This window comes from Nyctereutes procyonoides, unplaced genomic scaffold (assembly GCF_905146905.1).
Source record: "Nyctereutes procyonoides isolate TBG_1078 unplaced genomic scaffold, NYPRO_anot_genome, whole genome shotgun sequence".
Taxonomy (NCBI): Eukaryota; Metazoa; Chordata; class Mammalia; order Carnivora; family Canidae; genus Nyctereutes; species Nyctereutes procyonoides.
The window spans coordinates 14966301-14988608 of NW_026575155.1; the positions used below are offsets into that span (position 1 = coordinate 14966301).

The window sequence follows — 22308 nt, forward strand, 5'->3', positions numbered from 1 at the left end:
CACCCAGAAGCACAGTCCGCACGTGTGCCGAGGGGCCCGGGAGCACGCTGACGCCCTGTTTGTGTCCAGAATGTGACAAATACGGTGGTGAGGACCACGTTGAGGAATGACCTGTCCCCCGAGGGCATCATCCACCACCTGAAGATCCTAAGCCCCATCCACTGTGCCTTCCAGAACGACCTCCTGACGTCGTCGGGCTACACCCCAGAGTGGGGGTGAGTGGAGCCGTCTCTGCCCATCCCTCCCCAGCTCACTCTCCTCTCTCGTGCCTTCACATTGGATTTCTTGAGGGCTCAACCACTCGAGGACCCTTTTGTGAGGCGCACAGTGGCCAGGGCTTGGTTGGTAACTGCCGGCTCCCCTAATTTTTGTCTTCCCTTCCAAAATAGGAGCAACCAAAGAAAGCCAGATATGCACCCCCAGCCAACCACATAGGATGCCCTTGGCTTCCCCATGATGAGGCCTCCATCGGGGCTGCCTGGGGCCGCCCAGTCCCACTGTGAAGCTGACCCCCGCCCCCGCCTGTCCCTGAGTCCCCTCCAAACCCCAGTGGTGGTGCTAACACACCACTCCAGCCAGCTCAGAATAGGTGGACTTTCTTTGCCTCCTCTCCTTCGAGTGGTCTTCCTTTACTTCCGTACTTCTTTGGAGTTGCTTCTCGGGGAGGAACGGGCAGGGGGTGGGTCACAGAAGCGCAGCCCCCGAAACCACTCACTCTTGCAGGGTCTACACCATCATCGAGGACCTCCACGGCGCTGGCAATTTTGTCACCGAAATGCAGTTATTTATCGGGGACTCCCCAATACCTCGAAATTATAGCGTGTCTGCCAGTGACGACGTCAAGATTGAAGTGGGGCTCTATAAGCAGAAGAGCAACCTCAAGGTGGTGCTGACCGAGTGCTGGGCGACGCCGTCCAGCAACGCCAGGGACCCGGTCACGTTCGGCTTCATCAACAACAGGTAGGGCTCGCGGGTAGCCCGCTTGGCGGGGCCTCTGGGTTCCCAGACGCCATGGATCTACGGGCTTGGGTTTGCAGCAACGCCCGAGTCTCTGAGGAATGGGAGAGCTGGCGGGCCTTGCGTCCCACGGGCAGCAGGTGGACGTGGTGTGTGCAGACAGAGGCGCTGCCGGGAAGCCCACCCGGCCAGGGGACAGGCGGCCGGCTCCCGACTAATGAGTCACCGTCCCTTCCTTCCCAGCTGCCCCATCCCCAACACGTACACGAACGTGATCGAGAATGGGGATTCCAGCAAGGCCCAGTTCAAGCTGAAAATCTTCTCTTTCATCAACAACTCCATCGTCTATCTGCACTGCAGACTTCGCATTTGCATGGACTCCCCCGGAACCACGTGCAAAATAGTAGGTGTTTCGCTTTTCTGAATGCGTGTCTGGACTCGTGCACCTTATTGCTCTGAGGAGGGTTGCTCCGTTGTCTGAAGCCCAGGGCTTGAGCAGCTCTGGGGGCCCGACTCCTGGAGGAGACACGGGGCCCCACACACTGAGCCCCCAAAAAGGGGCAACGTGAGGTGTGGACGGTGGGCAGCCCACGGGGTTGGCGACCCTTGTGGTTGGATGGCTAAGCTGCGTCCTGGATGACTAAGTCGCATCCCATCCCTGGCCGCGACACTGCGGTGCTCCTCCAGGTGCTTTAATGCATATTCAGGTGTAAAAACATTACTTGAATTTCGTGTTATTTTTAGCAACATTGATGGAACGCTCCTGAATCCCACCACTGTGATATTTAATAAGACGGGGGTTCCCCCCCCATGTTCATCCTTCGTGTTGGGATCTTGAATAATTTTACATTCTCATTTCCTGAGACCTTTGAATGTGAGATATGCTTTGCAGTCCTAGGGGCTGAAAGCTGTTCTTCATACCAGACAGGTGCGTGAGCTGTCACGCGCTGTCTGCGCCAAGGACGGTGTACAGAGCTCTGCTGGCCTCGGGCCCAGCTCCTGCGTGTTTGTCTCTCCTCTGCGCTGCTCACAGACCTGTGGGCTCCCTGGGTGACCCGCCCCCGGCACCCCCAGAACGTGCATAGGAGATGAACTGATTTTGTTGATGGCACTTTTTCTCACACAGTAGATCTTCCAGAAAAAAAAAAAAAAAGGATTGAGAGGAACACAGCCTCCCCTCCACCCCCCTGCCCGATGACTGGAAGCTAAGGGTGCACATGCGCCTGCACCTGTTCCAAAAGCCCCTCAGAAATACAGAGTATTTGTAGCCCCAACCACCTTGGCAAGGAGCTGCCAATTCCCGGATTCTTTATAATATGGCTTTACAGATTCCTCTCCAGGTTCTCTTAGGGCTGGTGTTGTTTTGGTGTCCTGTGGCTGCAAGGACCACAGGGCACCCGAGATAGCAGGCACGCGTCCTCTGAGGGGCTGAAGGCTGGATGTCCACGCTCAGGGCGTGGGCAGGGCTGGCTCCCCCTGGGGCTGTGCGGGAGATGCATCCAGGCTCTGTCCTTGGCCTGTAGACACGGCTTCTCTCGGTGTCTTCACTGCTCTCCCCTGTGCCTGTCTGTGTCCAACGTCCCCTTTTCATAAGGACACAGTCATGTAGGATGCACCTGAGTGACCTCACCTTACCTTCATCCACAAAGACCTTGTCTGTAGATAAGGTCCCATCCATAGGTCCTGGGGAGGCTAGGGCGTCAACATCTCTTAGGGGGAATAATGCAGCCGGTGGCAGGTACATAGCGAGCAGTTCCCACCTCGTCCCCAAGACTTTCCGCAAGGCGGAGGCGTGGAAAGGAACAAGTGGCCGCTGCCTCCGGCCGTAGAGAACTGCCAAGGCGACTCAGAGCCAACAGAGGGGCCCAGGGGCCGAGGGGCCAGGGCTTGGAGATGGCTCAGCAGGTGCTCTCTCGAACCCCCTCTCCCCCTCCCTCCTGTCACCCTGGCAAAGCCCCGAGGCCCAGGTGGTCATTCCCTCGTCCCACTCCCCTATCTCAGCTCATCCTCCTGTGACTGGCCGCCTCCAGCCGGTTTGCAACATACGGATCAGAGTCTCACCGCGACAGTGACCCCACTTCCCGGCTCTGATTAGTTTCCGTCCAACTCATCTGAATGTTTCTTTCATTCCGAAAACAACAGAATTGCGATGGCATCCGGTCCCCCAGGAGCGGTGAAGCATCTGCGACACACCAGACATCCTGGGGACCCCTCATTCGGTCTGAAGGTGAGTTGGTGACTTGGATTAGTCAGCTGAGGAACAGATGCCGCTGGTTCCGTCTCCCCAGTGCGTGAACCAGGGTGCTGCCACCGGGAACCGGGGGACCCGGGACGGTCCTGCAGCCTTGCCACAGGGGACGCAGCAGCTGGTGAGCGTGGAGACCATTGATTCCAGCCTGCAGTTAAATCCTTCTGGTGCAGAGTGGGGCTGCCCCCCACCCCACCCGGCAGGCCTGGGGGTAGGAGCCCTGCCGTCCCCATGGTGTAGAAGAGAAGGCTGGGGCTTCGGGAAGTCAGCACACGCTTAGTTAGATAAAGCAGTATGTTGGGCTGCGTCACCGAGACCAGTCAAGTTTCCTGACCCAGAATAAATATACCACGTGGGTTGGTTGCTGGGAGGGAGGAACTCAGGCTACGCCAGGTCGGAGTCCGTGTGGGCACACGTGTGTGCATGCATGTGTCAGTGCGTGCACACATGAGAATGCTGTTTATTCTGGGCTTGGCTAAATTAGAAGATGCAAAAAAAAAAAAAAAGGCATGGCTTCCTCCATGGTATAATATTCCACCAGCTGATTACATTCCATGTGATTTCAAGGGCCGCCGTCACTTCTCCAGAAAAACATTTTATTCCTTTTGAGATCGATTTTATTGTTATTGTTGTTGTTTTTAAATTGGTTGGGGGAAATTGTGTGATTTGAGTATTGAGACTGAAACCTCGGGGCGCCTGGGTGGCTCATGGGTTGAGCATCTGACTCGTGGTCTCGGCTCGGGTCATGATCTCGGGATCAGGAGATCGAGCCCCACGTCGGGCTCCGCACTGCGCCGAGAGTCTGCTGGAGGTTCCCTCTGCCCCTCCCCACCCTTGCGTGCACTCACGCTCTCTCTCCCTCTCTCTCTAAAATAAATAAATTTGAAAAAAGACAGAAATCGCTAGCTGTCCCCCAGGAGCTGTTCTCTTCCCCTTCATAGTTGTAGAATCCCCAGTGTTTTGCTGGCACGTGGCTCCTGGGAATAAGAACTGTGATTTCCGGCCGACCTGGCAGCTACGTGTGGCCATAGGAGTAAGTTCTGGCCAATGAGATGCAAATGAGAGGTCGAGTGACAGCTCTCGAAGGGGTGCCCATCGTGCGTCCCTCTCTTCTTGATCATGTCTCTTCCGGCTGCCTGGCAGGGGAGGTGGGGGGTGCGGCCAGCTGCCTGGTGGACCCTGCGGGCCTTGAGGACAGGAGCTGGAGGGAGTCCCATTCCCAAGGACACCGCAGAGCGAGTGTGCCAGGCCAGGCTTGGCCTCTGACCTCTGAGTTTTGTGCCAGAAAGAAAGGAACTTCCACGTTTCTTGGTCACTGCTATTTTGGCTTTTTCTCCTTCTGTAGCTAAACGTAATCCTAGTTAGTTTTCCTTTTTTGTTGTTTTTTCCCCCAACTTTGAGGGCCTTCCTGGCCTCTCTGTATCTTCCTGCACAAGAACTTTGGGGTTTTGGTTGTGGGGTGTGAGCCAGGGTCCGAGTGCTGATCAGGGCTTGGGAAGGAAGCTGAGGGAGCAGGAGGAGGAGGGAGGGCCTCCTGCCCCGTGATCCTCAACTGCTGGTTCTCATCCAATGTGCTTGTGAAGTTAAAAGGTTCCAGATTTGGGGGGTGCACCCCAGCTGGTCTCCAGGCTCCGGTGTCTGCACTGGTCATCAGGCAGTTGCAGGACCCACCCAAGGACCACATACTTCTCCTACATTTTCACTTTCTCAGATTGCTTAGGAGAACTGGCTGACCAGGGGCCCTAATATACATTTTCATTTATAGAAATAGAACTTATATTTATTTATGGATATTCCAGGTAATGTCAAAATTACTAGAGTGGAAAAAGCACTAGGCTTTGAGTTGGGGGCCTGAATTTGAATATAGACTCTCATGCTTCTAGTTGTGTCGTCTTCTTACTGAGTCTTCTGGATTCAATCTGTCCTTCCATCATTCCTCTATCCATCCACCCATCCACCCATCCATTCACTTATTTATCTATTCATCCACACACTTACATCCACCCATGCATCATTTCTCCATCCACCCATCCATTCATCTGTCTATCCATCCATCCATCCATCCATCCACTTACCCTTCCACCAACCCATCCATCATTCCTTTATCCATCCATCCATCCATCCATCCATCCATCTATCCACCTACCCTTCCATTCACCCATCCATCATTCCTCCATCCACCCATCCAATAATTTATCTATCTATCCACCCATCCATTCACCCATCCAGCATTCCCTTATCCATCCATCCATCTATCCATGCATCCATTCATCTATCCATCCATCTATCCACTTACCCTTCCACCAACCCATCCATTATTCCTCTATCCATCCACCCATCCATCCACCCATCCATTCATCTATCTATCCATCCATCCATCACTCATCCATCATTCCTTCATCCATCCATCCACTGATGCAGCATTCATCCATCCATCTATCCATCCATCCATCCATCCATCCATCCATCCATCCACTCAGCTTCCATCCATCTCTCCATTCACCCACCCACTCATTCATTATTTCATCTGTCTACATGGTAGACATACATCTCTACTAAGTGTCCAGCACTCTCCTTTATCTCTGCAACATGGGTGACTACATTGTCCTCATTTCCTTCATCTATAAAATGGGAACAATGATAACTTCTAGTTCATACAGTGCCTTGTCCATAGAAATTACTGAATAAGAGTTAGTTGTCATCATTTGAAATCAGTAGAACACACACTAACAACCATTCCAGGCAACACCAAGTGTAATAAGGGTATAAATTGTCGGGCTCAAAACCAAGGATTATAATTATTCATTTTGTTCATCATTCTTTCTCAGGGTTTTATTAGCTTTTCTTTGCTCCATGACTGTGCCACATGGATATGCACTTAGAACAAGCATTTAGAAACATGACATCTCCCAGTTGGGGGAAACTTGACGTTTTGATTGTGTACGTGAACAGAAATATTGCTGGAGAGTGCAGGGGTGAGATAGACTGGCAGACACATCCCTTCAGGATTGCCCCCCTCCCTTCCTGTGCCCACACTCTGTTCCCGTATTCACCCACGCCCTGCCCCCCATGTGTGTCCATGCTCTGACCCCGCAACGTGCACCCATAGTCTGCCCCCTCAATGCGCGCCCATGCTCTGGCCCTGCAATCACCATCACTTCCACTGTTGGGAAGAAAGAGAGTATTTGGAGAGTTCAGGGAACGTGGCCAAGCTCACAGGCTTGTAGCTGGACAGGTGAGCCCTCTGAGAGCGGTTCCTGGCTTCTCCTAGACCCCTTGCCTTCCTTTCCTGGGGCTTCCTTCTCCACATTCCCCTCCCGCGCTCCAGCCCTCACACCACCTGTGTTAGTTTTCTGGGGCTGTTGCTCCAGGAAACTAACTGCACAGACTGAGGAGGTGCTTAAAATGGGAGAAAATATTCTCTCACCGTTCAGGAGGCCAGAAATTCAAGAGCAACGTGTCAGCCGGGCTGATTCCCACCAGGGCAGTGAAGGAGAATCATTCCAGGCTCTCTCAGCTTCTGGCATTTGCTGCTCTGGCTCCCCTTGCCTTGTGGGATCTCGTCACCGGATCTCTGCCTCTGTCCTCACATGGCGTTGTCCCTGTCCTCTGTGTCTTCAAACGGCCGTCTTCTTCTAAGGGCGTGAGCCATACTGGATCAGGGGCTTCTCCTGCTGAGCGTGACCGCATCTGAACCTGCACCGACTCTATTACATCTGCAGTGACCCTGGCTCCAAATAACATCACATGCTGTGGTACTAGGGGCTGGGACCCCAACACATCTCTATGGAGGACACACACAGCACCACATGTTGCACGTCGTGCAATATATATATATATATATATATATATATATATATATATATATTTAAAGATTTCATTTATCTATTCATGAGAGACACAGAGAGGGGCAGAGACACAGGCAGAGGGAGAAGCAGGCCCCATGCAGGGAGTCTGATGTGGGACTTGATTCCGGGACTCCAGGATCATGATCTGAGCTGAAGGCAGATGCTTAACCGCTGAGCTACCTGGGCATCCCGCACGTCGTGCAATATTAAGGGAGAATCCATTTGGACATCGTCCCTGAATGTGTGCTGCCAACATATCTTATATCAGCATCACAATTTTCTGATTTAATTTTTGGAACTCTTCCATGGCCATTTGCTTCGCTAGATGACTCGTGACTTCTCACTCACTAGAGTTTCTTCGTACCGAGAGGAAGGGAACGCTTAGGTGATGTCTGCCAGAGGCTCACATGTCCCAGCAGGAAGGGCCTAGAGCCGTCATTGAGGCTACTCCAAAGTGAGGAGATGGGGGTCCCCAATTGGCTGAGTTGGAACGCACACCTTTGGAAGGGGCTGTTTTCCCTGGGGTCATACCTGTGCTAGAAGATTCTCCATCACATCCCTCACAGGGCGTGTGTCTCCTTCACCAAAGCTCTGACAGCTCAGTGTCTTTGCAAAATGACTGATTGTGTGAGCTACGCCCAGTGACCATGGCGACCGTCCTGCAGACGGGTGCGGGCTGCTTGAGCTATCCGGGTGGAGGACCAGTTTTTTTTTTTTTTTTTTTAAAAGACAGGCAGGTGATCCAACTGTGTGACCCTCATGGAGCTCACCCCACATGACTGGTCTCACCTGGATGGGTGGTCACCTCCCCGCTCCCCGATGGTGAGGGTCATGCTGCAGGATGCACTCACTCCCCATTCCTAGCTATCTCACGTGGACTGGTAACCATCCTGGGCCACAGAAACCAGTGGATAGTGCAGGCTTGTGGACCCCACCTGGCGCTGCTCTGGGTGAGGGGGTCAGTTAGGAGCATTTGGCAGCAGGTAACAGAAACACAGAGGGGCAGGCAGCAACCAAACCAGCTCATTTGTCCCCGGAGCCGGCAGTATGGGGCTGGCACTTGGCTCCACTGTGGATCCTATGTCCCTGGGGTGGTCCACCCTGCTTGTCCTAGCAAGATGGCCTGCACCCGAGCCCCGGGAGGAGGGCAGCGGCCCATTATTGCACCCCCACCCCCTAGAGGCTGGGTCTAGGGACCAGCCATGCCAATGTTGGCGGGGAAGCAGGCTGCCCAGAGTCTGGATGACTTGGGAGGGTTAGCTGCTTGAGCAACTGTCCCCAGGGCCTTCCTCCCTCTGGAGGAGGGGATGACCAGTGTTCCAGGCAGCCGGGGGGGAGGGGTGGTGGTGGTGGTGTTCTTAGTGCTGTTGTCGGACCACTTTGCCGACTGTGCACACCTGTGCCATGCCCTGGGAGACCTGGCGCAGCGTCTACTTGGAGCAAGTATGCTCCCTGTCACCTGGGTGGACACCCCACGATGTAGGAGGATGGATGGAGGTGAGCGTGATGCTGGGGTGGCTCTGGCACCTGCTGCAGATGCCCTGTCAGGGCTCATAGCCACTTGCACTGTGCTTCAGGGCACCCCGACTTCCTCACAGGGGGGTGGGTCTCTCCTCGGGGGTTGGGGGGGGCCTGCTTCCTTCTCTGGCCCTTCGGTTTTCACCTGCCGTGAAACCAGGGGAAATTCACACACCAAACAGGGAACCAATCAACAACCCAAGGGGCCCTTCACACACTCACCACGACGTACAACCACCACCTCTCCCCGGTTACAAAACGTTTTCATTGCCCCCAAAGGCGTCTCTACACCAGTTGGGGGTCCCTCCCGGCCCCCTTCCCTCAGAACCTGACACCAGTGTGCTTTCTGCCTCTGGTTTTGCCCATTCTGGATAGTTCTACAAGCAGGGTCATACTGTGTGTGGTCCTTTGAGACCGGGCCCTCTCACTGGGCCGGATGTTCTGGAGGTTCCTCCGTGCTGTAGCACACATCAGGACTCTGCTCCTTTTTGCGGCCCGACGACATTCCGCTGTGTGGACGGAACACAACTTGCCCATCTGAGCATCCTTTGGTGGACACTTGGGCTGTTGGGATACTATGAACGTGGGCGTCTGGGTGTTCGAGTCCCAATTTCCAGCTTGTTTGGGTCTGTGCTTTCCTGGATGGTCACTGGGCCTCTGGGTCTGGGGAAGGCCTCGTGGCCACGTGCAAAGTCCAACCGAGGCCCTGGCAGCCCCTGCTGCTCCCACATGGCCTGACCCCCTGGCTAGTGATAATCTAGAACGTGGGGCAGGCTGATGCGCTGCTCTCTCGGGGTCAGGACACCTGCTCGGTCACCTTTGGGAACCCACATGTACTCCAGGCCCATCAGATACAGATAATAATGTCACAAGGCAGTGGACACCGGTGGACAGCTTGGTCCCCTTCTGTCCTAAACCCTCCGCTCCACCCGCACTGGCAAGGTCAGAGTGCTGGGGTCACAGGAGACGCATCCCTCCTGGTTCAGGCGGGCCTCCCACTTGTGCCCGTCTCGTTCCCTGCAGGTGAGCATCCAGGTGCCCAGGCAGGCCTGGCAGCCGGCTACCTCGTCCTCATCGCGGTGGCCGTCTTTGCCTCGGTGGCAGGGGCAGCTGCGCTTGTCATCGTGCAGTACCAGAGAATGACAGGCAAATACGACTTCAGAGCCCGCCCGGATGACTTCAGCTACCAGGTGTTCTCTGAGTAGGAGGTCGCAGCTGGCACGAAGGTGGGTGAGGAATAAGACGCCTCCGGCGCACGCGCGTCCTACCCTCGCCACTGGGGGAGACCTGACAGTGTGTCCTGGTGGCTTTGGGAGAGGGTAGGTGGGGGCTGTCAGGTTTGACGTCCGTCAGTGGGAAGCCACAGGAGCAGTCGCAGGAGGGGAAATGGACCATCCGTCGTTAGGGACGATGAGGTGACTCATCCACTGTGCACAGCTTAACTCATCCACTGTGCACGGGTTAACTCACCCACTGAGCATGAGTTAACTCATCTACTGCATATGAGGTAACTCATCCACTGTGCACGGGTTAACTCATCCAGGTTCCCCACAACCGTGTGGGGTTGTGTTATTACCACTTCTTCAGATGAGGACCTGGGGCGGGGAGGTGAAGGGGTGCCCTGGAACACAGCTAGGAAGGGCCAGAGCTGGGATTCAGGTCTGGCGTCCGTTGTCCTAGCTGCTGAGCCACAGTGCCTTAGACTGGACGCGACCAGCTGGCCCTCCCTAGACCAGCGTGCGCCTGACTGGCATTTAGAATGAGGCTCCCAGGCTCTTCCTTTCACTGGAGACCCGGAGAAGTTGCATGTTAGCAATGATGTAAGAAACCCACAATTCTCTCGGTGGGGCACAGGCACCCAGCAGTGTGGGCAGCAGCTCCTGGGTCAGAAGTGAGGCCCCTCCTGGGACCCTGAAGCCCCTGGGGAGGCAGGTGCTGTTCCCACTGCTCAGGGTTCTCTGCCAGCCTGAGGGCCCCAGACAGGTGGGGGACTGGCAGTAAGTTCCCGTTCAACTTAACACTAACTATACATAAGACTCCTGAGCGTGGTGCCTTCTGGTCTCTGGTTTGGGGCCCATGAGGTCTGAGTCATGGAGGCCTTCCTATTTACCGACCTGTTGCATCCTATTGCCCAGGAGGGGACACTGTCCTGTAGACAGGCCTCCGTCTCAGGGTCTTCCCCTCGTCAAGGCTGCCTTCCCCACATTCAGCTCTTTATTTTCTTGAGTTAACAGAGCTTCGAAACAACCCAGCAAAGTGTGGTCGATATAAGTCCCATCCTTAAATCAGGAAATGGGGCCCAGAGAGCTCAAGTGAATCCTCCGAGTCACACAGCAGAGGCCAGATCAGCACACTTGTCCACAAGACGATGTCCTTCTCGTCGTTAGAGAAGCTCCAGGAGCTGGTTCTGCAGACACCCGGGGGCCATGCCTTTGCTTTGTCTCAGCCCCCTTGGCTCCCGGGACACCTGATAGCTTAGGTACCCATTTCCTGGGTTCTTAGAACTGTCACAGTTCAGATGGGAAAGACTAGGAGAGGGCCAGCACTGAAGGCCAGTCACCGCCCTGGACAGAGTTACAAGGAGGAATTTAGTGAATTTTACTTAATACTTGCAACATGAACCCCAATGATGATGTCAATGCATGTCTTGCTAACTTTATGAAGAAATCTGGTATGTTGGTGCCAAGGTCACCCTGAGTGTCCTCCCTCCTGAAAATGAAAACACTGGGGGGAAAATTGGCCTCTCGTCTTTTTCATCTTCTCCAGTGGCTTCCGTTTCCAAAGTGAAAAACATCTGCAACTGGTTCACAAGTTCCTGCAAAAATCTGTTCTTTGGCAAACACCACACCATCCCCACCAGGGTGGCACTCAGCTCAGCCCTGCTGCCCTGCAAGCCCTGTGTCTCGGTGTGTTCTCTGTGGATAGTACAAAGGCCAAGGCCCCGAGGGTGTGGTCGCCTGGCTCAGGTGTCCGAGCCAGACACACCTGTCTGCTGGTGGGAAGCTAGAGCTTCATTCACTGGAGACCGGGCCTCAGCCACCGTGGTTCCTATTCCTCTGTGCCTCCTGGGAGCCCTTTTGTTTGGGCCCAGTCTCTCTCTGTCCAGGAAGCGTAGAAGTCCTGTTCTTGGGGTGATGGGACCCCTTCACTACCCACGCTCTGGGAGTATTCCTGCATGAACCTCTCCTTTCCTGCATGCACACTGACCCTGGTGACCTCCTCCTTCTCCATGCAGGTACCTGTGATTCCAACTCAGTTCTTAATTCATCGAGCATTGACGGAAGCCTGCTCTGTCCCACGTCCAGAGCTTGGATGAGTCCCAGAGGTGAAAACAGCCTCTGACTGACCCAGGAGACCCGTCATCTATATAGGTCCCAGATAAGCAGTGCCCTCTAGGAGGCTGAGCGGAGCTGTTGGAGAGGGAGGCAGGGTGAGGGGGATGCCCAGACACGGGGATATTCAAACCAAGCATGAATGCAGCTCTGCCATCACACAGATCACTCCCACTGGCCCCCAGTTCCCAGACTCTTTTTTTTTTACCCTCCTAACTGGTCCAAGTGGCCCTTTTTGGTTTTGCTCACCACTGATATCTGTCACTTGTTACCCATCCATCCACCCACCATCCATCCATCCATCCATCCATCCATCCATCCATCCATCCAACCATCCATCCATCCATTCCATCCAACTGTCCACTCATCCATCCATCCATCCATCCATCCATCATTCACCTTTCTATTCATCCATACATTTACAGACCTACCCATCCATCCACCTTTCCATCCACTCATCCAACGCTGTTAAATATTTAATATTTCACATTTCTAAATATATTTGACTATATCCTTGAAGTTCTTTTAATAATAGATCCATCATAAATATATTGCTAATATTATTTATAGCAGGTATATATGCTCTTTACCTTTTCTCCTGCATTACCAGGATATCATTTTCACACACAGTGACTCAAAAGATACTCTATTAATATGAAAAAAGTAGAAACAGCATATATATATATATATATATATATATATATATACTCATTATTTTAATATTTTTCCAAGTATTTTCACAGCCATTTAAAAATACAATTTTACCCCAGGGAAGGTACTATTTACCCATTACACAATGGGAAACCAGAGAAGAAATAGGTGAGTCACTTACATAAAGTCACAAAATGAATTAAAGAGGAATCGGGTGTAGAATCTAAACTTCTATTTTAAAATGTTTTCCATGACACCCTACTGACAAGTAGTGCTTTTTACTTTATTTAAAGTAAGTTGAATTGTATCTGATAGCAAACGCCTGAAAGTATAGTGTTTTTCCTTGACGAACTTAGAATTGGAACGCGGTCATAGCTTTTAATTAATGAGATTAATTTTGTTGAATGTAACTAACTGCCATGAATACGGGACAGTTGGAGAATGTGACTATTTTGATTTAGCGGATATTCTCAGAGTCAGTAAAGAATTACAATATGTAACGTGTGTGGCTAAACTGGTTTTGGGCAAGTAGAATAAATCTCATGTGATGCTGAAATGTGGCTGGGCTGGCTGCTCTGTTTGGTTCAGGCACATCCCATGCCTTCCTGCGTCCACGGAGGGCAGGTAACATGTGTTTCTGGCTCTTCATGAGCTGCATCCATGTGTTTATTTGTTTGCTTTGGGTGTGTGTGTGTGTGTGTGTGTGTGTGTGTGTGTGTGTGTGTTTTGCTTCCATCTGTTCTGATAATTGGCTCAGTACCTGTCACTCACCTTTCTTGAAAGAAGGCAACATGTTCAGTAAATCCAGGTTTCAAGACCCATGACCGTGTGGGTCCCACATGATTATCCTCACTTTACCGCCGCAGGAATGGAGATACCGTGCAACGTTCCCACAGGGGGACAACGAATCAGTGGACAGAGCTGGACTTAGACCCAAGCCTGGCTGGTTGTAAGGTCCGTGCTCCCGCGGCAGGCTGGGGTGGGACGTAAGCACGAGCACGAACGTCCTCCCAGTGCTCATCTAACTGTTACAACAGCCCTATGAGTTAGAAGTCACTGGTCCCATTTCACAGATGAGCAAACTTGAGGCTAAAACTCTAAGTTACTGCAGTCGGCAGCTCACCACGGACACCCTGATCTTGTCCCTCCTAGTGCAGGCTCTTCCTGCGATTCTGGAGAAGACCTGATTGGCTCACTGGTGAGGAATGGGAGCCTTCCAGGGCTCTAAGGAGAACCCAGAGTCCCCCGGAGCTGTGGAGAGGCCACCCAGGAGGTCTCCGCCAGGTGGTGGGCTTCGATTGGTTGAGGCTCTGGGTCGCTAGCGGTTCTCACGTCCAGACGCCACCGGGAGCCCAGCGTCCTTCCCGGCCCAGGATTTTTCGGGCTGATTCCCTCTGAGCTGGAGGGTCCGGTGGAGGTGAAGGTGGAGGCGAGAGTCGTCCCCGCTCCGGGTGCGCCCTCCACCCGGACTGCACTGGGTGGCTCGGCCAGTAGATGGCGATGCAGACCAGGGCTGGAGGTCCTCGTTCCCGCCGCAGCCACAGCCCTGCTTCTCTGGTTGGTTCTTTTTTTGCTCCCTTTGAGCCATTTGCCTGCAAACGAGGGGAATCTGGGAATTTGCCTGCAAACGAGGGGAATCTCTCAGGGCACCAGTCTGCTGGGGTGCAGCCCTAGGGGTCCTGGAAACTGCTCAGGAAAGGATGCCCGTCTTCCAGGGTGGCTGTGGCGCCTGGAGAAGTGAGTTATTTCCATGCAGCGACCCGAGTGGACCCTGCCTTCCCGCCAGGACTGCCCAAGGGAGGGAGACGCCTCCTCACCCCTTCCTCTCACCCCGTGTCTGGGGCGGGAAGGGCAGCCCCACCGGGAGACAGTCTCTATGTGCCGCAGAGCTGCTGGGGATGAGCCAGCATCCTGCATCCCTAAAGGGGGACACCCCAGGGGGGGACCTCCGATGCCCGCTTGCCCCGGGGACCTGGGGCCTCCAGCAAAGCCTGAGAGCCGGCGGGCTGGAGGAGGACAGCGTGTGTGCCACAGGGTAGAAGTGCTTCCAGCCTGGACACTGTGTGGGCATCTTTCTGGGTTTAAGTTCCCTGGGGGCAGGTTATGGTCAGGCAGGGCAGGGGGGTGCCCAGCGTGGAGGAAAACCAGGGTGCCCCGGGCTGGTCCCAGCGCTCAGGACGCTGCATCTCGGCCACATGGGGAGGGATCCTTTCCGGCACCAGGGACTGGACAGTCTTGCTTGTTGAGGCCCGGGAGCCACAGTGATTCTGATGGAAAGAAATTGATGGTAAGGACTTAGCGGGGGAGTTCCTGAGAGTTGGCACCCCACAGGGTAGCGTGGAATTATGGGAGTCAGGGTGGCATGGGGGCTACGGGCACTGACTCTCCTACATGTCACCTAATCTCTCTGAGCCTGCTTCTTCACCTGAGAAGTGGGGATGGTGGTAGCAAGGGTCAGGGAGCTTTGGGCTACAGGCAGTGGAGACCTCTACCCAACAGGCTTTAACGATAAAGACGATTCAAGGCCTCCTGCAGATTAAAAGTCCAGGGCAGGGTGGGCTTCAGGTGAGGCTCGCTCCTGCAGCCCTCAAGGACGGACCTTTTTTGCTCTCCTTCCATGGCTTCAGCCTCAACCAATGGTTCCCTCTTAGGCCCTCGATAACTATGAGAAGTGATCAGGACTAGGTGTGCCTTTGTTCACGGGTGGCCAAAGAAAGACCGTGTCTCCCCCAACTACGGATCGAAGGGGCTGAAGTTATGTCTTGGTTGAAACATCCTGGATCGTGTCCCCAATCCTGAGCCAGTCACTCAGGCCAGGCTCCAATGATGACTCCAGAACACTCACCAAGAGGCACCGATGGCTGGTGCTGGACACACACACGCCCCGTTTCTTGCTGCTGCTAACTTGGGAGGCCAGCGCTGGCACCCCGAAGCTGTGGGAAGAGAACAGAGGTGCCCCCAAGGCATCGGTGACCTACCCCCAAACAAGAAGCAGGTGCAGGAGCTGGGCCAGACCTCCCAGAGTGTGGACTGCCACACATGGGTCCCACCCAGGACCCAGGGCCCAGGGTCAGCGCCCAGGAGCACCCTTGGAAGGAGGAGGGTTTATGTTCCAATAAACATCGGGAAGCCTGGCTGCACGAGGCCATGCTGCCGGTTTGGGGCAGGATCTCTTAGCTGCCTGAGTGCATGGGGGCCGCAGTCTCCATCCCAGCCCTGGCCAGGCCCTGACCTTGACCTTCACTCTCCGTCCAGCAGAGGAGAATATTTAAGACGATGCAGGGGCGAGCACAAGAGCCTGGTCCCCCGAGGAGGGGTTGGGTAAACATCAGCCCCACCCCAAACCTCCCTTTGTTCCAGAACCTTCCTCCCTTAGGGGAACCTGGGCAGAGTGGGAGGCTCACCACCTGGCATGACCCACAGGGGCTGGGCCTGGGAGGCAGGACCCACAAAACAACAATCCCCGGCCTCCCTCTGAGCGGGGCCCGTGAGACTTCATCCTCCTGGCCCCCCTGCCCCGTCACCTGGCCACAGTGGGGAGCCCTGGTCTGGGAAGGGGGCGGCCCGGCGAGGAACCTGGCAGTGGAGCCCTGGGGACAGGCGAAGGGGGCACCTCGCTGCTCACGCCGTGCAGGAAGCTGCATCCACGTGGCCTCTGTGGCCTCCTACTCCCGTGGACTGGCCGGCTCGGCCTCCCCCTGGGGAGGAATTGGCTCACCCAACACCCAGGAGTGTGAGGGCCTCACTCGGAGCTGTCAGCTCCTTGCCTGAGGCGGCCTCCCTCACGCTCTTGCCTGCACTTGAGCAGGGCCATGGTGACCAGATGTCCCCAGTAGGTCCCCGTGCCCGCTGGCCATGCTCAGACCCACATAAACTGGCCTCTCCGGGGCCCTGGCTGCTCAGGACAGGGGGACAGCCCCCCGGCACCCTTTGTCCTTCCCGGGGAGCCTGGTGTGATCCTTCAGCCCCTCAAGGGCAGGACCCACACCCCGCAGGAGCCTTCTCAGCAGCCTGTCCCTTCACAGAGGCTGCTGACCCATAAGCTGGTCCCTCTGTGTCCTCCTCGGGGCAGCAGGACCAGGACTCTCTCTGGGCAGCCCCGGGTGCTGGGGTGGCCCAGCTTTTCAGGTTTGCAAAGAGCTCCCCCACTTGCTACCCCACGCCTGGAAGGAGGTGATGCCGAAGGTCGCTGTCCCGGGACGTGTCCACTGTCCTGCTCTGTGCAGCGTCTTGGCCCTCAGCTCCCAGGGCTTCCCAGTCTGCACCAGCTTGCAGGGACCAGTCCCCATCGGGGGGCTCCTGTGCACCGCAACAAGAAGGTCGGGGAGACAGGACCCTGTGGGTCATTCCCCTCCCACCCATCCCGGCCCTGTTGTGGGAAGGCTGAAAAGCAAATCCCTTTCTCCCATAAAGGGCAGGAATCGTCTCAATCCTGTTTCAGTGGAGGCTCCAGTCGGGGACATTTCTGGGGGGAGGAGGATGTGCCAGGGGCCCCCAAGACCATCTTTAGGCTCAGTGAGCTATTAGAAAGACTAAAGAGGTTTAATATCTCATAACACAAGGATGCAGAGGGCAATCGGCAGAGGAGAGGCCCAGGAGGCGTCCCGGAGAGACCAGAGCGGGGGGGATCGCCCCAAACCCGGGCAGAGCTGGACCACGGGGGTGAGTGTGGGGCTCGGCCCGGGGCCCCTGCCCAGCCGCGGAAGACAGCGGGCGCCGGCTGAGGAGTCGGGAAGAGCTTCCCTCGGGCGTTTTGGCTGCCTCGTGCTTTACACGTCCCCGGAAGTGTCTATGGATCCTCTCTGGGCAGTAGCACAAGTTGCCATCAGCTCAGCAAAATAAACACGTGGGTAGCCATGGCGATGGGAGTCCTCCCGCAGCGGCAGAAAGGACTCGGGGCGGACGCTCGCGCGGTGTGATCCGTTTGCCCAGGGGCTTTGATTCAGGGCGGCATCGACCCCACTGAAAACCTTTGGTCTCCGGGGACCAGTGGTTCCCCCCTTCCTGTGGGTGTCCGTCTCCCTTTCGGAGCCTTCGGAGCTCATCGGAGCTGCCGGAGGCCAGGCCTGGCTCCTGATGCCCCATGTGGTGCCCTGGCCTTGCGGGCTTTCACCGCACCCGGGGCATGGGGCTGGGGCCCCACAAATAGTGCTCCCGGCTCCCCGCCCCGTGGCCTGGACCTACCCGGGGTTGGGTTTCTCACGAAGCTGGTGCCAAGAAGCACGAGTATTGCGAAATTCACCGGCGAACTCCAGGCTTATCTCTGTGGATTTTGTGATTAAAGGATAGAGAGAGAGAGAGAGCGAGAGAGAAACAAAACCCCAAGCAAAACCCCAAGGAACCAAGAGTGAGACAAAACATAATGAGCTTGTGGAGTTTTTAGTGGAAAATGATCCTTGGGATCCCTGGGGGGCTCAGCGGTTTAGCACCTGCCTTCGGCCCAGGGCGTGATCCTGAAGACCCGGGATCGAGTCCCGTGTCGGGCTCCCTGAGTGGGGCCTGCTTCTCCCTCTGCCTGGGTCTCTGCCTCTCTCTCTCTCTGTGTCTCTCATGAATAAATGAATAAAATCTTTAAAAAAAAAAAAAGAAAATGATCCTCAAACCACCGACAACACACATCTCAGGTTTGGAGCTGTGTTTACAACCACCTGTGAGTGTTATGAATAGATCCCGCCACGTGGCATCCACGAGAGTTCGGGCAAGGGACCCTCCCGTGGAGCTACTCCAAGCGTGGGGCCGTATCTATAATCAGATGTGAGGGAAAAAGAGGCAAGTTGGAGTTTTCCAACTTGGAGGGAGGGGGCTGCAGAGAAGCCATGGGACAGGCACCAGGACCGGGAGCTGGGAGGAGCCTCCTGACCCCTAGGGGTCCAGAGACCTCGTATCCCGCATCCTGGGAGGAGAGGTGGTCAGGGCACGGCCAGGGCTGGTCCCAGGGTTCCGGGCCCTGCGTGCACGCGTTGCTGCTGTGGGCTCTGCTGGGGTGGGTAGCATTGGAAGTGTTTGGTGAAAACCATAATAGAATATTTAGAAAATCCAGAAAAGACCCCGTAGCTTCCTTCCTGTGGCTCTTCCCTCCTCGTTCACTGGAATCCAGAAGGTTCTGTGGCCTCTGATGGACACACGAGGCCGAGACGGGAGGTGAAGGCATCCGGAGGCTGGATGCAAATGCACCGGGGCCAGACTGGTGGGTGCTCCTGGTGGTGGACCAGCCCTCTGCTGGTCACGGGGAGCTGGGACGAGGGTGGGCCTGAGGGCGACAGGCCTGGAGAGAAATCCCAGGGCAGCAGTGTCCCCTGCTGCTGTGAAGCCTGCTCACAGGCACCTCAGTGCCCAGCAGACCCTGGGCAGGAAGACTTCGCGGGGTCTGGGTCTGGGTCTAGGTCTGGGTGGGTGTCCAGGGGCTCCTTGGGGCCGGCCTCAGTTGCCTGTAAGGCGGCTGCAATGCGCCGTCACACGTCTGAGCTCAGAGCACACCCTGACCCCAGAAGGCTTTCCCACAGTCCTGCAAGCGCCAGCACCTGGGAGTGGGGGTCTGTCCTGCGGGTTCCCAGGCCCCGCGGCGGGGGCTCTGACTCAGTAACCCGGAGGTAGCCTCATCTCTCGTGCTTGTTTTCACAAAGCTTCAGCTCGTCCTCCTCCTGCCGTAGGCCGGGCTCCCCCGACGGCCGCCCCTCTGCTGGGCCAGACCCTCCCTGGCCACCTGACCCTGGAGCCCTGGAGCCCCTGGACCGCCTCCCCCCATGACCCCCACGCACGCAGGGCCCCCTGAGAAGCGGCAGCTTCAGGCCTCCCCCACTGCCTGTGACTCCGGTCCTGCAGCAGAGGACATCACCTTCTCCATGGAGGGGCGACAGGGACCCCATCTCTTCTCTCCAGCACCAAGCTTCTGTGCCCTCGGCAGGGCTGGAGACACAAGCAGCTGCCGGTGTCGCCATGATCCTGGAGGACTTGGGTGCTGCGTGGGGTCCCGTGAGTGCACCTCACACCCTGTCCTCAGTGGCACACAGTGCAGTGCTCTGGTGGTGCCACCGGGTCCTTGGCCACCAGGGCCTGGCTTCCACGGGAGCCATCACGCAGCCCAACCCTCCCTGGGCGCAGGTCCTAGCCCCTTGTAAGGCTTGTAAGCCCAGGTCTCAAGGTTTGTCCTCGCCCGGGGGCCCAATCTGGGATGCTGAGGGGACAGGGAGAGATAGCAGCAGGGGACCCCAGGCCATGGCAGGAGGAGGACGGCTGGGGGCCCCAGCAGAAAGGGGGGGCTGGCACCCCAATGGCGCCCTCGCCCCTCACTGTGCTCTTGCTCTGCTCCCCAGGCAATGAGTCCATCGTGTGGATTTTTCCAGACTTGGGGACCAACACCCTTAAATCTGGAAGGGCTTGGGGACCTGTGGCTCGTCCAGGATGAGACAGTGGAGGCCTAGTTCTGCTGAGCCCAGGGGTGCCAGGGGAACCTCTGCGACAGGGAGCGGTCCCGGAGCCTGACCCGTTCCCCTCCTGCCAGCAGCTGCTTTGGGAAAAAAGCCGCCCGCTCGTCCACGTCCCGGCCTCTGGCGGCACCTGCCTGCCTCCCTGCCTCCCTGCCCTCAGGTGAGACACCCGGAGCTCCGGAGTCAGGGGGCCAGGGGCCTGCTCCCCCAGTCCAGCTGCGCCCGAGAAAAGAGGCATATTCTGATCTGCCTGAAGGACACAGCGCGAAGATGGCTCTCTCCCAAGGCACCAAGGGACAAAGGCAAACAAAAGCACCACTGGCCGTGCTGGCGGGGGGCCACGCGGCGTCGGGAATCGGCATGTGCTGCAGCTGCATCTGCGGGGGACAATGCACAGCGGCCCTTGTCCTGAGCACGTGGGTTCACGTTCCGCCCGCGGCTGCTTCTGGGAAAAGAGAACCCCGGACCCCCCAGAGAAGCTGCTCGGATGAGGACCCGGTCCTCCTCGGCTTCCCATTGCTGCCGTGGTCAGGGGTGGTCACGCGGGGGGCACCAGCCTAAGCCCTTCACGTTCAGGATCCGAATTAATCCTCACAGAGACCCGATGAGATCAATACTGCTGCCCTCCTTCCTCTAGAGTGAAGCTCGGTGACTGCCCAGGGCCCCCCGCCCCCCGCGCTGGTCGCCCCCACGGCCCGTTCACGGTGGTGCAAGGAGAGGGCGTGGAAACAGCAGGTGTGTGCACTCGGCTCCTGCGGCAGCTGTGACGCTTCCCCGTGAACTTTGTGCAAAAACACGAACTGACCACCTGCGGCTTCTGGAGGCTGGGAGGCTGACACAGGGCTCATGGGGCTGAATGGAGGCGTCGGCGGCAGTGCGGGGGCCGGCTCCCCCAGAGGCTCTAGGGGAGACCTCCAGCTTCCAGAGGCCACCCCACTTCCTGGCTCCTGGCCCTTCCTCCACCCCAAAGGCAGATCGGCGGGGCTGTCTCCGTGCTCCCATCGCTCCGGGCTCCCTCCCTCTGCCACCCTGAAGGGTCCTGGTGACTCCGATGGGCCTTCCCTGGATAATCCGGAATAATCTCCCTATTTTAAGGCCAGCCGATTAACAGCTCCGTTCCATCTGTTGCCTCAATCCCTTTCCCATATAGGATGATATGTTCATTCACAGGGTCTGGGATTGGGGCCTGGGAATGCGTTCGGCGGGTTGGGGGAGCACATTCGCGTCCGTGCCCTCCGTGCACGCCCTTCGCACATACCTTGGCCTGGCATCCCTGCCCACGAGGTCCACGTCCCCCTGCGGGCTGTGCCGGCGCTGACTCGTTCTGGCTTTGGGAGCCCAGGGTCAGCCGGTATTAGTCAAATGTACAATCAAAAAAATATATATATATATATTTACAGTTTTGTTTATTCATGAGACAGAGAGAGAGAGAAAGAAGCAGAGACACAGGCAGAGGGAGAAGCAGGCTCCATGCAGGGAACCCGACGTGCGACTCAATCCCGGGTCCCCAGGATCACACTCTGGGCTGAAGGTGACACTAAACCGCTGAGCCACCGGGGCCGCCCATCAAATATATTAAAGCAAAGATAACCAATGCTCGGAACTCATCACTCTGTGATTATTTTATTACTAGTTACCGTCCCCTGCGTCCTGTGGTTATTTGCGACTCTTGGACCCCAGTGGCAGAAATCCTGACACGGGCCTCACCGCCCATCTTGTCCCCATCATACGTTTAGTGACGTCACGGCGGCAGCCTGCAACTGGCCACACCTGGACGATGAGGACCACGGACAGGAGAAGACACGTCCTGTCGGGGCCGGCCTGACGTATTGTGTTGACTATTTTAGTCTTAAGAAAGCGACGGAGGGGGTCCCTGGGTGGCGCAGCGGTTTGGCGCCTGCCTTTGGCCCAGGGCGCGATCCTGGAGACCCGGGATCAAATCCCACATCGGGCTCCCGGTGCATGGAGCCTGCTTCTCCCTCTGCCTGTGTCTCTGCCTCTCTCTCTCTCTGTGACTATCATAACTAAATAAAAAAATTAAAAAAAAAGCGACGGAGGAATTATGAATCGTGCAGATGGACTTGCTTGTAGCGGCTGCGGGGCGAAAAGCACAAAAGATCGCCAAATCGCAATTGAACCGCAACCGTAGGTTGGCTACCAGTACGAGGACTTGGCAAAACGATCAAATGCGTTCCATGTCAACTCTTTGGCTCCATGGAATTTACAGTAAAAAGTACCGTGTATGTTATTATTATGTGCAAACTGCGTGCTACACTCGCTTCACACCAACAGATGGTTGGTTTTTTGTTTGTTTGTTTGTTTGTTTT

At 56.1% G+C, this 22308-nt stretch overlaps 1 protein-coding gene across 1 annotated transcript in view; it reads left to right on the forward strand.

The window, feature by feature from the left end:
* Window positions 1–11943, forward strand: part of UMODL1 (uromodulin like 1) — a 62344-nt gene extending 50401 nt beyond the window's left edge. The window contains exons 18-23 of the mRNA XM_055313670.1: window positions 70–215; window positions 724–960; window positions 1201–1360; window positions 3100–3184; window positions 9595–9797; window positions 11807–11943. Of these exons, the coding sequence (XP_055169645.1) occupies window positions 70–215; window positions 724–960; window positions 1201–1360; window positions 3100–3184; window positions 9595–9776 (810 nt within the window). The 3' untranslated portion in view covers window positions 9777–9797; window positions 11807–11943. The remainder of the gene's footprint in view (window positions 1–69; window positions 216–723; window positions 961–1200; window positions 1361–3099; window positions 3185–9594; window positions 9798–11806) is intronic.
* Window positions 11944–22308: the final 10365 nt, after the last annotated feature.